At 34.4% G+C, this 12,659-nt stretch overlaps 1 protein-coding gene across 2 annotated transcripts; it reads right to left on the bottom strand.

The window, feature by feature from the left end:
* Positions 1-719: 719 nt before the first annotated feature.
* Positions 720-4,471, bottom strand: LOC130464012 (uncharacterized). Of its 2 annotated transcripts, XR_008924300.1 has the most exons (4): positions 4,345-4,471; positions 1,318-1,387; positions 1,105-1,203; positions 720-1,003 (listed from the first exon to the last, which is right to left on the bottom strand). XR_008924300.1 is itself a non-coding variant. In XM_056833338.1 (3 exons), the coding sequence occupies exons 1-3, from the start codon at positions 1,432-1,434 to the stop codon at positions 905-907; spliced, it is 315 nt and encodes a 104-aa protein (XP_056689316.1). In that variant the 5' UTR covers positions 1,435-1,617; the 3' UTR covers positions 720-904. The 2 variants fall into 2 exon arrangements, 1 of the variants encoding a protein (XP_056689316.1); XM_056833338.1 differs by lacking the exon at positions 4,345-4,471 and having other exon boundaries at positions 1,318-1,617.
* Between the last annotated feature and the right edge of the window lie 8,188 nt (positions 4,472-12,659).

Genomic DNA, 12,659 nt, shown 5'->3' on the forward strand with positions numbered 1-12,659 from the left:
ATGTGGATGAAAAACTCTGATAGGGTGGTATAACCTGTGGCATATCCACGTGGTTTCAGTTTACAAAGTTCCAGAATATCTGTATTGAGTACTGATCTTCTACTCCGGGGAAGCTATGTTTGTTTTGCCTCTTCTACTCCGAAGAAGCTATGTTTGTTTTGCCTGGTTTGTTAGTTCACTAGTGGAAAAAGGGTCATTTGCATCGCACTTTTAAGCATATTTGCGTCGCACATCGTGCGTGGCAAAAGCTCTCGACGCAAATGACTAAAAGTCATTTGCGTCGCACATTTGTGCGACGCAAATAACCTTATTTGCGTCGCACAATTAGCAAAAGTGCGTTGCAAATAACTTTTCAACATGGTGCCTGAAAAGTCATTTGCAACGCACATTAGCTAAATGTGCGACGCAAATAAGGTTCATTTGCGTCGCACATTTAGCTAATGTGCGTTGCAAATGACTTTTCAGGCACCATGTTGAAAAGTTATTTGCAACGCACTTTTGCTAATTGTGCGACGCAAATGACTTTTAAAAAAAGTCATTTGCCACGCACAATAGCTTAATGTGCGACGCAAATGACAATTTTAGCGCCAAAAAATTAAGTCATTTGCCTCGCACATTGAGCTAACGTGCGTTGCAAATGACTTATTTTTATTAAAAAAAATATTCGTTTTTTAATATTAGTTGGAAATTCCGACATGATCGTCTTTGAAATTAGACGGTTCATTCCCAATACCGGGAATACATTTATAATTAATACCTGTCACAAAAGTTTACAACGTAATTAACGTTCCCAATAAAAGGCAATTAAATTCGTCATAGATCGATCAACCAACATGTTACAACAAACATAAAATTATTACAACAAAGGTACGTAGCTAGCTAGAGATCAAGTTCATATTACAAATTAAGCTAAAAATTCGACATTGTTCATGAAGTAATCTGCCCAAAAATCTTTCACCTCATTAATCTCCTCCGCTGAATAAGGCAATGTTCTTGAAAAATCCTAAAAAAGTGTAAATAATTCAATTTATCAACGATTGATCAATATAATAGTTTTGTGTACTTCAATTTATTATATAAAGTACGTAGTTTATGAGAACATACCTTAGTAAGATCTTGACTATTAGCATGATTCATTATTATGTCGTACATAAAACGCATGACGTAGTAGCCACAATCTAGTGATCCCGGTTGTTGAGCACACTAAATGCATTAAAATAAATAACACAAGTAAAATTTCTATCACATTGTATGTTATAATTTTGAAAAACTTATTTCTTAGGTAAATAATAAACTAATTATATATATTATATATACCTGTGCTGGAATCCATGTTAATTTAGTTCCCTTAGATTGTCCACCTAGTCTCTTGTAACTCCGAAAAGCACTACACATTCGATAAAATATGCAATTATATATACTTTGTTTACACATGTAAATGCAAAGAATATTTTACATGTAAGTGCAATTATATACTTTGTTTACACATGTAAATGCAATTATATACGTAGTAGTCACATTTAAGGCTAATTGGGTCGTACGTTCTAGGTCATTTTTAGGCAAAAATGATGTTTTCGAACCCAACTTTGAACCAAAGAACCTAAGGAATGTTTTCAAACTTATTACACGTCTCATATGCATAGTTATAACTTTCTAAGGCCCTTTACAATCTATTATTTCACATTTAAGGCTAATTGGGTCGTCCTAGGTCATTTTTAGGCAAAAATGATGTTTTCGAACCCAACTTTGAACCAAAGAACCTAAGGAATGTTTTCAAACTTATTACACGTCTCATATGCATAGTAATAACTTTGTAAGGCCCTTTACAATCTATTATTTCACATTTAAGGCTATTTGGGTCGTCCTAGGTCATTTTTAGGCAAAAATGATGTTTTCGAACCCAACTTTTAACCAAAGAACCTAAGGAATGTTTTCAAACTTATTACACGTCTCATATGCATAGTTATAACTTTCTAAGGCCCTTTACAATCTATTATTTCACATTTAAGGCTATTTGGGTCGTCCTAGGTCATTTTTAGGCAAAAATGATGTTTTCGAACCCATAGCAGCCATATCTTGTCTAACTTTAGGCCCATCCTTCGTTTTCCCTTGCATATTCAACAATGTCCCAACAATGGCATCACAAAAATTTTTCTCAATATGCATTACATCCAAACAATGCCTAACTTCCAAATCTCTCCAATATGGGAGATCCCAAAAGATAGACCTCTTCTTGTAACCACCACTTGGCTGACCTTTATAAGGCTTACCAAACTCTGTCTCAATGTCTTTAACCCGTTCATAAACCTCACACGCACATAAGGGGGCAGGAGCTTCTCTCATCTCCAATTCTCCATTAAAAGCTTCCTTCTCTTTTCGAAATGGATGATCTTCAGGAAGATACATCCGGTAATCCATGTACACATCTTTCCCACAAAATTTTAGGCGCCTCGAGACCAAATCATCATGACAAACTGGACATGCCTTCTTTCCCTTTACAGAATACCCTGACAAATTTCCATAAGCCGGGAAATCATTTATCGTACAAAAAATCATGGCACGTAAAGTGAAATTGGTTTTGGTGTATGCATCAAACATCAACACCCCTTCATCCCACAACAATTTCAAATCTTCAATGAGTGGCTCTAGATACACATCTATGTCATTTCCGGGTTGTTTAGGCCCAGAGATTAAGAGCGACAACATGATGTATCTACGCTTCATGCATAACCAAGGAGGCAAATTGTATATGGTGAGAAGAACCGGCCAAGTGCTATATTGGGTACTAAGTGTCCCAAATGGGTTCATTCCATCCGTGCAAAGACCAAGCCTAAGATTCCGAACTTCTTCCCTAAAGACCTTGTACTTTCGATCAATGTTCCTCCATTGTGGAGAATCAGCAGGATGCCTCATTAACCCATCTTTCTTCCTCCCCTCGGCATGCCACCTCAAGAGTTTTGCAGTTTTCTCTTCTGAGAAAAGGCGCTTAAATCTTGGTATAATTGGAAGATACCAAAGCACCTTAGCCGGAGAAGGTTTCTTCTTAGTTGATGTTGCATCATTCTCCACGATCTTGTAACGGGACAATCCGCATCTTGGACACTCATGCAGATTTGCATACTGCTTTCGATACAACACGCAATCATTTGGACACGCGTGTATCTTCTCATAATCCATACCCAAAGGACACATAAGCTTCTGGGCCTCATAGTTAGACCTTGGAAGTTTGTTTCCTTGAGGAAGATTACCAGACGTGGCCTCCAAAAACTGTGAAAAACTCTTGTTGGTCCAACCGTTTTCCACCTTTAAGTTGAAATATTCGATGACGGCACCAAGTACAGTTTGTGTAGAACCAGGATATAATGGTGTTGCGGAAGCTTTGATTATACTATCATACATATGGGGACGCTCAACGAAATGATGGTCTTCCACATCATGCATCATATCATCTATCCTATCTTTCTCCTCTTCTTCCTCACTTTCAACACCAATATCATCCTCAATTTCATTATCATCACCATTATCACAATGATTATGCTGACTCGAGCTCGGCATACTAGAACTTGCCCCATGATCTATGCTCTCACCATGCCATGTCCACGTCGTGTAGTTACCCTTAAAACCGCGACGAACTATGTGATCAACAATATCATCAATATCCCGATACCCCCTTGAATTATTGCAATCACAACAAGGACACAGAATTAAACTTGATTCATGTTCTGATTGATGTTTCAAGGCAACCTTAATGAACTCTTGAATCCCTTGTAAGAACCTTGTAGAAAATCGTTTACTACCATACATCCAACTCCGATCCATTTTCAACCACTAAAGATAAAACAATATGACCAAATTTTGTCAAAGGTTAGAATATAAACTAGGCTATTCATATCATTATAAATCCATGGCTTCCAACAAAACCTACCATAACTAATAACAAGTTCCCATAGTACAATTCATTTCACATCACAAATTCACAAACCCGAATTTTGTAGCAAACCCAAAACATCATTTCATAACCTACACAAACCATCTCATAAACCTAAACAAACCCAAAAATTCATTTCATAACCTTAATTCAACAAAACCTAATTGTAATAAACAAATAATTTCAACAAAACCAACTATTACAATTCACCAAAAACTACAATTAAAATTCAACAAAACCTAAATCTTAAATGTGCACAATTAAAATTCAATTAAATAATATCCACAATTAAAATTCAATCTTAAAATTCCACTAAAATGTACCATTAAAATTCAAACATAATATCCACAATTATAATTAAAATGCACAATTAAAATTCAATTAAATAATATCCACAAAATAAAATTAAAATGTACCTAATTAATCGATGGAGCAATTGAAGAGAGGAGGGCCAGCGTCGTGGCAGCCGACGGCGTTAGCAAGCAGCGGCGACAGTGACCTGTGAAGAGGCCGGGGGTTGAACGACGATCAGGGGGCGGCGACAAGGAGGAAGTTGGAGGACAATGAGCTGTGCGAAGAGGAGGTTGACGCGGCAGGAAGACGAACAGCAGGTCGAGGAAGACGGAGGTTGACGGCGGAGGACGAGGTTGACGGCGGAGGACGAGGAAGGCCGAGGAAGTTGGAGGAAGGAATTGAAGCAGTGAGGGGTGAAGCTTTTGCAATTGGGTTTTTAGAAAAAAATTTAGAATTGAAGCAGTGAGGTCGCTGTGGAATATCGCATTGAAATTTTAGAAAAAAATTCAAAACATCATTTGCGTCGCAGAATTACTAAACTGCGACGCAAATGACTCTAGGATGCCCCCCAGAGTCATTTGCGTCGCAGATTAGTAAATCTGCGACGCACTTGATTGAGTTAATTGCGTCGCAGTTTTACTAATCTGCGACGCAAATGACTCTGGGGGGCATCCTAGAGTCATTTGCGTCGCAGTTTCACAAAGCTGCGACGCAAATGACTAAATTTTATGCTAAAATTTGTCATTTGCGTCACATGTTTAGAATGGCGTGGCAAATGCGGGGATGCAAATAAGCCTTTTTCCACTAGTGGTTGTTGCTTGTCTTTGCTACCACAATGCTACTTTCAGTTTGAAGAGGCCAAACTTTATGCCCGAAAAGGTCTTCCTGAACAGGCTATCTGTTTATCAAAGGCCAGAGGATGTGAGGTTGCTTGCAATGTGGCTTCTTAGATTATGATTTTTTCCGTTTTCTTGTGTATGTAAGTTTTTGATGTTAAAATTCCTATGAAGGTAATGTTTCTCGTTTTGGAAACTTGGGAGAATTCATGGTAATAATTTTTCCACTTATGATTTGCATGTTCGTCCTTTTACGGATATTTAATGCCCCCAAATGATACTTCCTTCGCGCTCTTTTAGTTGATACATATTCCTTTTTGAGAAATTTCTTTTTAGTTGACACGTTTCTACTTTGGGTAGGTTTATATGTTAAAATGTCAATCTTACCCCTCTAGGCTCTCCTCCCTCCCACGTAAGTACGTAACAGATCATCTTCCCCATTCCATCTTCCACCGCCACCGCCACCACCACCATTACCACCAACGTCACTGCGTCACACCCTCAATCCCCCCATTTGACTCGAAATTGGTGAAATTTGAGAATTTTACCTTGAAATTGACAACAGAAGAATTTGAAACAAGTAGAGCAGCAGCAAGCCAACAGCAAACTCCATAAGGCAGAGACCAAGGCCTGTGGATATTGTTTGGTTTACATAGTAACTCGACTGCTGATATTCATTAGTAACTAATGCCTGGCATTCACCTAACAGGATATGCTTAGTTAATATGCTAAAATGCTTAATTTTAAACTTATTACATGTTTAATATGCTTAGTTTTAAGTTTCTAAGACTTATTCTAACTACTTATACACATTTAAGGCTTGTTTGGTCGTTATAGGACATATTTAGGCTAAAATGACATTTTCGCTCCAAACTATGAACTAAAGAACCTAAGGACTCATTTTAAACTTACTAAATGTTTTATATGCTTAGTTTTGACTTTCTAGAACTCATTCCAATCTATTTATGCATATTTAAGGCTCATTGTGTCGTTATAGGTCATATTTAGGCTAAAGTGCCATTTTCGCTCCCAACTTTGAACTTAAGAACCTAATGACTCATTTTAAACTTATTATATGATTAATATGCTTAGTTTTAAGTTTCTAAGACTTATTCTAATCTATTTATGCACATTTAATGCTTGTTTGATAGTTATAGGTCATATTTAGGCTAAAATGAGGCATTTTCGCTCCTAACTTTAAAATAAAGAACCTAAGCACTCATTTTAAACTTAATACATGTTTAATATGCATAATTTTAACTTTATAAGACTCGTTCCAATCTATTTATGCACCTTTAAGGCTCATTAGGTCGTTGTAGGTCATATTTAGGCTAAAATGACATTTTCGCTCCCAACTATGAACTAAAGAACCTAAGGACTCATTTTAAACCTACTAAATGTTTTATATTCTAGTTTAACTTTCTAGGACTCATTCCAATCCATTTATGCCCATTTAAGGCTCATTGTGTCGTTTTAGGTCATATTTAGGCTAAAATGACATTTTCGCTCCCAACTTTGAACTTAAGAACCTAATGACTCATTTTAAACTTATTATATGATAAATATGCTTAGTTTTAAGTTTCTAAGACTTATTCTAATCTCTTTATGCACATTTAATGCTTGTTTTATCGTTATAGGTCATATTTAGGATAAAATAAGGCATTTTCGCTCCCAACTATGAACCAAAGAACCTAAGGACTCATTTTAAACTTACTAAATGTTTTATATGCTTATTTTTAACTTTCTAGGACTCATTCCAATCCATTTATGCACATTTAAGGCTCATTGTGTCGTTTTAGGTCATATTTAGGCTAAAATGACATTTTCGCTCCCAACTTTGAACTTAAGAACCTAATGACTCATTTTAAACTTATTATATGATAAATATGCTTAGTTTTAAGTTTCTAAGACTTATTCTAATCTATTTATGCACATTTAATGCTTGTTTTATCGTTATAGGTCATATTTAGGATAAAATAAGGCATTTTCGCTCCCAACTTTAAAATAAAGAACCTAAGGACTTATTTTAAACTTATTACATGTTTAATATGCTTAGTTTTAAGTTTCTAAGACTTATTCTAACTACTTATACACATTTAAGGCTTGTTTGGTCGTTATAGGACATATTTAGGCTAAAATGACATTTTCGCTCCCAACTATGAACCAAAGAACCTAAGGACTCATTTTAAACTTACTAAATGTTTTATATGCTTATTTTTAACTTTCTAGGACTCATTCCAATCCATTTATGCACATTTAAGGCTCATTGTGTCGTTATAGGTCATATTTAGGCTAAAATGACATTTTCGCTCCCAACTTTGAACTTAAGAACCTAATGACTCATTTTAAACTTATTATATGATAAATATGCCTAGTTTTAAGTTTCTAAGACTTATTCTAATCTATTTATGCACATTTAATGCTTGTTTTATCGTTATAGGTCATATTTAGGATAAAATAAGGCATTTTCGCTCCCAACTTTAAAATAAAGAACCTCAGGACTTATTTTAAACTTAATACATGTTTAATATGCTTAGTTTTAAGTTTCTAAGACTTATTCTAACTACTTATACACATTTAAGGCTTGTTTGGTCGTTATATGACATATTTAGGCTAAAATGACATTTTCGCTCCAAACTATGAACTAAAGAACCTAAGGACTCATTTTAAACTTACTAAATGTTTTATATGCTTAGTTTTGACTTTCTAGAACTCATTCCAATCCATTTATGCATATTTAAGGCTCATTGTGTCGTTATAGGTCATATTTAGGCTAAAGTGCCATTTTCGCTCCCAACTTTGAACTTAAGAACCTAATGACTCATTTTAAACTTATTATATGATTAATATGCTTAGTTTTAAGTTTCTAAGACTTATTCTAATCTATTTATGCACATTTAATGCTTGTTTGATAGTTATAGGTCATATTTAGGCTAAAATGAGGCATTTTCGCTCCTAACTTTAAAATAAAGAACCTAAGCACTCATTTTAAACTTAATACATGTTTAATATGCATAATTTTAACTTTATAAGACTCGTTCCAATCTATTTATGCACCTTTAAGGCTCATTAGGTCGTTGTAGGTCATATTTAGGCTAAAATGACATTTTCGCTCCCAACTATGAACTAAAGAACCTATGGACTCATTTTAAACCTACTAAATGTTTTATATTCTAGTTTTAACTTTCTAGGACTCATTCCAATCCATTTATGCCCATTTAAGGCTCATTGTGTCGTTTTAGGTCATATTTAGGCTAAAATGACATTTTCGCTCCCAACTTTGAACTTAAGAACCTAATGACTCATTTTAAACTTATTATATGATAAATATGCTTAGTTTTAAGTTTCTAAGACTTATTCTAATCTATTTATGCACATTTAATGCTTGTTTTATCGTTATAGGTCATATTTAGGATAAAATAAGGCATTTTCGCTCCCAACTTTAAAATAAAGAACCTAAGGACTTATTTTAAACTTATTACATGTTTAATATGCTTAGTTTTAAGTTTCTAAGACTTATTCTAACTACTTATACACATTTAAGGCTTGTTTGGTCGTTATAGGACATATTTAGGCTAAAATAACATTTTCGCTCCCAACTATGAACCAAAGAACCTAAGGACTCATTTTAAACTTACTAAATGTTTTATATGCTTATTTTTAACTTTCTAGGACTCATTCCAATCCATTTATGCACATTTAAGGCTCATTGTGTCGTTATAGGTCATATTTAGGCTAAAATGACATTTTCGCTCCCAACTTTGAACTTAAGAACCTAATGACTCATTTTAAACTTATTATATGATAAATATGCTTAGTTTTAAGTTTCTAAGACTTATTCTAATCTATTTATGCACATTTAATTCTTGTTTTATCGTTATAGGTCATATTTAGGATAAAATAAGGCATTTTCGCTCCCAACTTTAAAATAAAGAACCTAAGGACTTATTTTAAACTTATTACATGTTTAATATGCTTAGTTTTAAGTTTCTAAGACTTATTCTAACTACTTATACACATTTAAGGCTTGTTTGGTCGTTATAGGACATATTTAGGCTAAAATGACATTTTCGCTCCCAACTATGAACCAAAGAACCTAAGGACTCATTTTAAACTTACTAAATGTTTTATATGCTTATTTTTAACTTTCTAGGACTCATTCCAATCCATTTATGCACATTTAAGGCTCATTGTGTCGTTATAGGTCATATTTAGGCTAAAATGACATTTTCGCTCCCAACTTTGAACTTAAGAACCTAATGACTCATTTTAAACTTATTATATGATAAATATGCTTAGTTTTAAGTTTCTAAGACTTATTCTAATCTATTTATGCACATTTAATGCTTGTTTTATCGTTATAGGTCATATTTAGGATATAATAAGGCATTTTCGCTCCCAACTTTAAAATAAAGAACCTAAGGACTTATTTTAAACTTATTACATGTTTAATATGCTTAGTTTTAAGTTTCTAAGACTTATTCTAACTACTTATACACATTTAAGGCTTGTTTGGTCGTTATAGGACATATTTAGGCTAAAATGACATTTTCGCTCCCAACTATGAACCAAAGAACCTAAGGACTCATTTTAAACTTACTAAATGTTTTATATGCTTATTTTTAACTTTCTAGGACTCATTCCAATCCATTTATGCACATTTAAGGCTCATTGTGTCGTTATAGGTCATATTTAGGCAAAAATGACATTTTCGCTCCCAACTTTGAACTTAAGAACCTAATGACTCATTTTAAACTTATTATATGATAAATATGCTTAGTTTTAAGTTTCTAAGACTTATTCTAATCTATTAATGCACATCTAATGCTTGTTTTATCGTTATAGGTCATATTTAGGATAAAATAAGGCATTTTCGCTCCCAACTTTAAAATAAAGAACCTAAGGACTTATTTTAAACTTAATACATGTTTAATATGCTTAGTTTTAAGTTTCTAAGACTTATTCTAACTACTTATACACATTTAAGGCTTGTTTGGTCGTTATAGGACATATTTAGGCTAAAATGACATTTTCGCTCCAAACTATGAACTAAAGAACCTAAGGACTCATTTTAAACTTACTAAATGTTTTATATGCTTAGTTTTGACTTTCTAGAACTCATTCCAATCCATTTATGCATATTTAAGGCTCATTGTGTCGTTATAGGTCATATTTAGGCTAAAGTGCCATTTTCGCTCCCAACTTTGAACTTAAGAACCTAATGACTCATTTTAAACTTATTATATGATTAATATGCTTAGTTTTAAGTTTCTAAGACTTATTCTAATCTATTTATGCACATTTAATGCTTGTTTGATAGTTATAGGTCATATTTAGGCTAAAATGAGGCATTTTCGCTCCTAACTTTAAAATAAAGAACCTAAGCACTCATTTTAAACTTAATACATGTTTAATATGCATAAGTTAAACTTTATAAGGACTTGTTCCAATCTATTTATGCACCTTTAAGGCTCATTAGGTCGTTGTAGGTCATATTTAGGCTAAAATGACATTTTCGCTCCCAACTATGAACTAAAGAACCTAAGGACTCATTTTAAACCTACTAAATGTTTTATATTCTAGTTTTAACTTTCTAGGACTCATTCCAATCCATTTATGCCCATTTAAGGCTCATTGTGTCGTTTTAAGTCATATTTAGGCTAAAATGACATTTTCGCTCCCAACTTTGAACTTAAGAACCTAAGGACTCATTTTTAAATTATTATATGATTAATAAGCTTAGTTTTGAGTTTCTAGGACTTATTCTAATCTACTTATACCCATTTAATGCTTGTTTGATCGTTATAGGTCATATCTAGGCTAAAATAAGGCATTTTCGCTCCCAACTTTAAAATAAAGAACCTAAGGACTCATTTAAAACTTATTACATGTTTAATATGCATAATTTTAACGATCTAAGACTCGTTCCAATCTATTTATGCACCTATAGGCTCATTGGGTCGTTATAGGTCATATTTAGGCTAAAATGACATTTTCGCTCCCAACTTTGAACTAAAGAACCTAAGGACTCATTTTAGACTATAAGGACATTGTCATTAGTTTCTTGAATGTTAAAATGTGATATTTAATTTGTATTTAATCTAATGTTTAATTTAAATTTATGTTTTTGTAAAGGACTACACTCCGAGGATTGCGCCTTATGCGAGGAATTTGATGTGGTTCGTGAGCAATAGGCTAAGTTTTTTACCAGCAAGTATTTATTATTGGCTTTAGCGCGCTTGATCGAGTTGGTTTAGTTGTTATAGAATAAATTTTATATTAAAATGTATGTTTATGTTGAAATTGGAACATATATTTAAATGTAATATGTGCACTTTGGTTTTGGGATATATAGTATACAAAACCCCAGTTGTTGTTTTTATATTTGTTATACAGGTTGCGTTATTCTATTATTGTTTTGACAGGTTTCTATATTTGGTGCAAGGCACTCTAGGTATCCCTAAACAAAATTAGAATTTTCCCGCCAAAAGTGCTTTGTTGCAGCGTACATATATATTGTACCCTGCAACAAGGGAAAAAAATTTCGCAAAATTCCAGACTTGTTGCAGCGTACAAATAAATGTACGCTGCAAAAAGTTGAGTCTTTTGTAGCGTACATATATATGTACGCTGCAACAAGTCCAAATTTTTGCCAATTTTTTGGCACTTGTTGCAGCGTACATACATATGTACGCTGCAAAAAACCCCTTTTAGCAGCGAACATTACGCTGCAACAAGTTCAGACTTGTTGCAGGCCCCCCAGTTGCAGCATACGATGTACGATGCAACAGGGGTCTAAAAGCCCGCTGCAATAAGGGTTTTTTCTACTAGTGAACGCCTGGCTCTGGGCGCCGAAATCTTCGGCGCCCAGCCCTGGGCGCTGAAATTACCCGGGTACGTGTTCTCTCCTAATTCTTCTGGGATTAGTGCTCTAAAATTTTATCTTTTCACGAACTCTTCCCTATAAATACAGCCCCAAATTCGACGTGAAAGGACACAATTCATATTCTGAGTATTGACTCCAACCCCTAAGCCTAAGCCTCACGCTGCGAAATTGATCCCGCGTTCTGTCGCAATCGATCCAAAAATCGAACAGAACGTATCCTGTCCCTTGTAGCTGAAAAATTAAGCCCGGATACTGGAACCTCGCCCGGAAACTTCTGATTCGTTAAATAAAAGGAGAAATAGCAAAGCCAAAGTGGATAGTTTTCTGAGAACCGTGACGCACCTCTCAAGGGTGCGTCGTAATGTGTCCCTTCGCATGATTTAATCGCTTTCGTCGCCCTTTTATAAAACTGTTAAACTATTAAATCTGATTGTTCTATCACGCCTAATAAAGATAATATCTTGGACAATTGAACTATCATGCTAGGTCCCTTAAATCAATCTAAACAAGATAATCACGATCGATCTAGTATTATGTGTTGCATATTGCTAAAATCAACTCAGATTAGTTTAATAGTTAACGCATGTCCCTTTAATTATTTATGCTGAGCTAGTAAGGATATCCTGCCTCTGGAGTTATCGAAGAGCGAATACTCCTCTCGGTAGTTACAGTCCCCCGAACCCTCAATCTCTGCCCTACGGGTGTACGTTGAGCG

Source organism: Spinacia oleracea, chromosome 6, assembly GCF_020520425.1.
Source record: "Spinacia oleracea cultivar Varoflay chromosome 6, BTI_SOV_V1, whole genome shotgun sequence".
In the NCBI taxonomy this organism is placed as follows: Eukaryota; Viridiplantae; Streptophyta; class Magnoliopsida; order Caryophyllales; family Amaranthaceae; genus Spinacia; species Spinacia oleracea.

Bases quoted from the DNA above. Each gene is read 5' to 3' on its own strand.
- LOC130464012 (XM_056833338.1), bottom strand. From the start codon at position 1,434: ATGTGTAAACAAAGTATATATAATTGCATATTTTATCGAATGTGTAGT. The intron at 1,204-1,317 runs GTATATATAATA...TAATGCATTTAG, and splicing joins TAACATGGATTCCAGCACAG to TGTGCTCAACAACCGGGATC. The intron at 1,004-1,104 runs GTATGTTCTCAT...ACACTTTTTTAG, and splicing joins ATAGTCAAGATCTTACTAAG to GATTTTTCAAGAACATTGCC.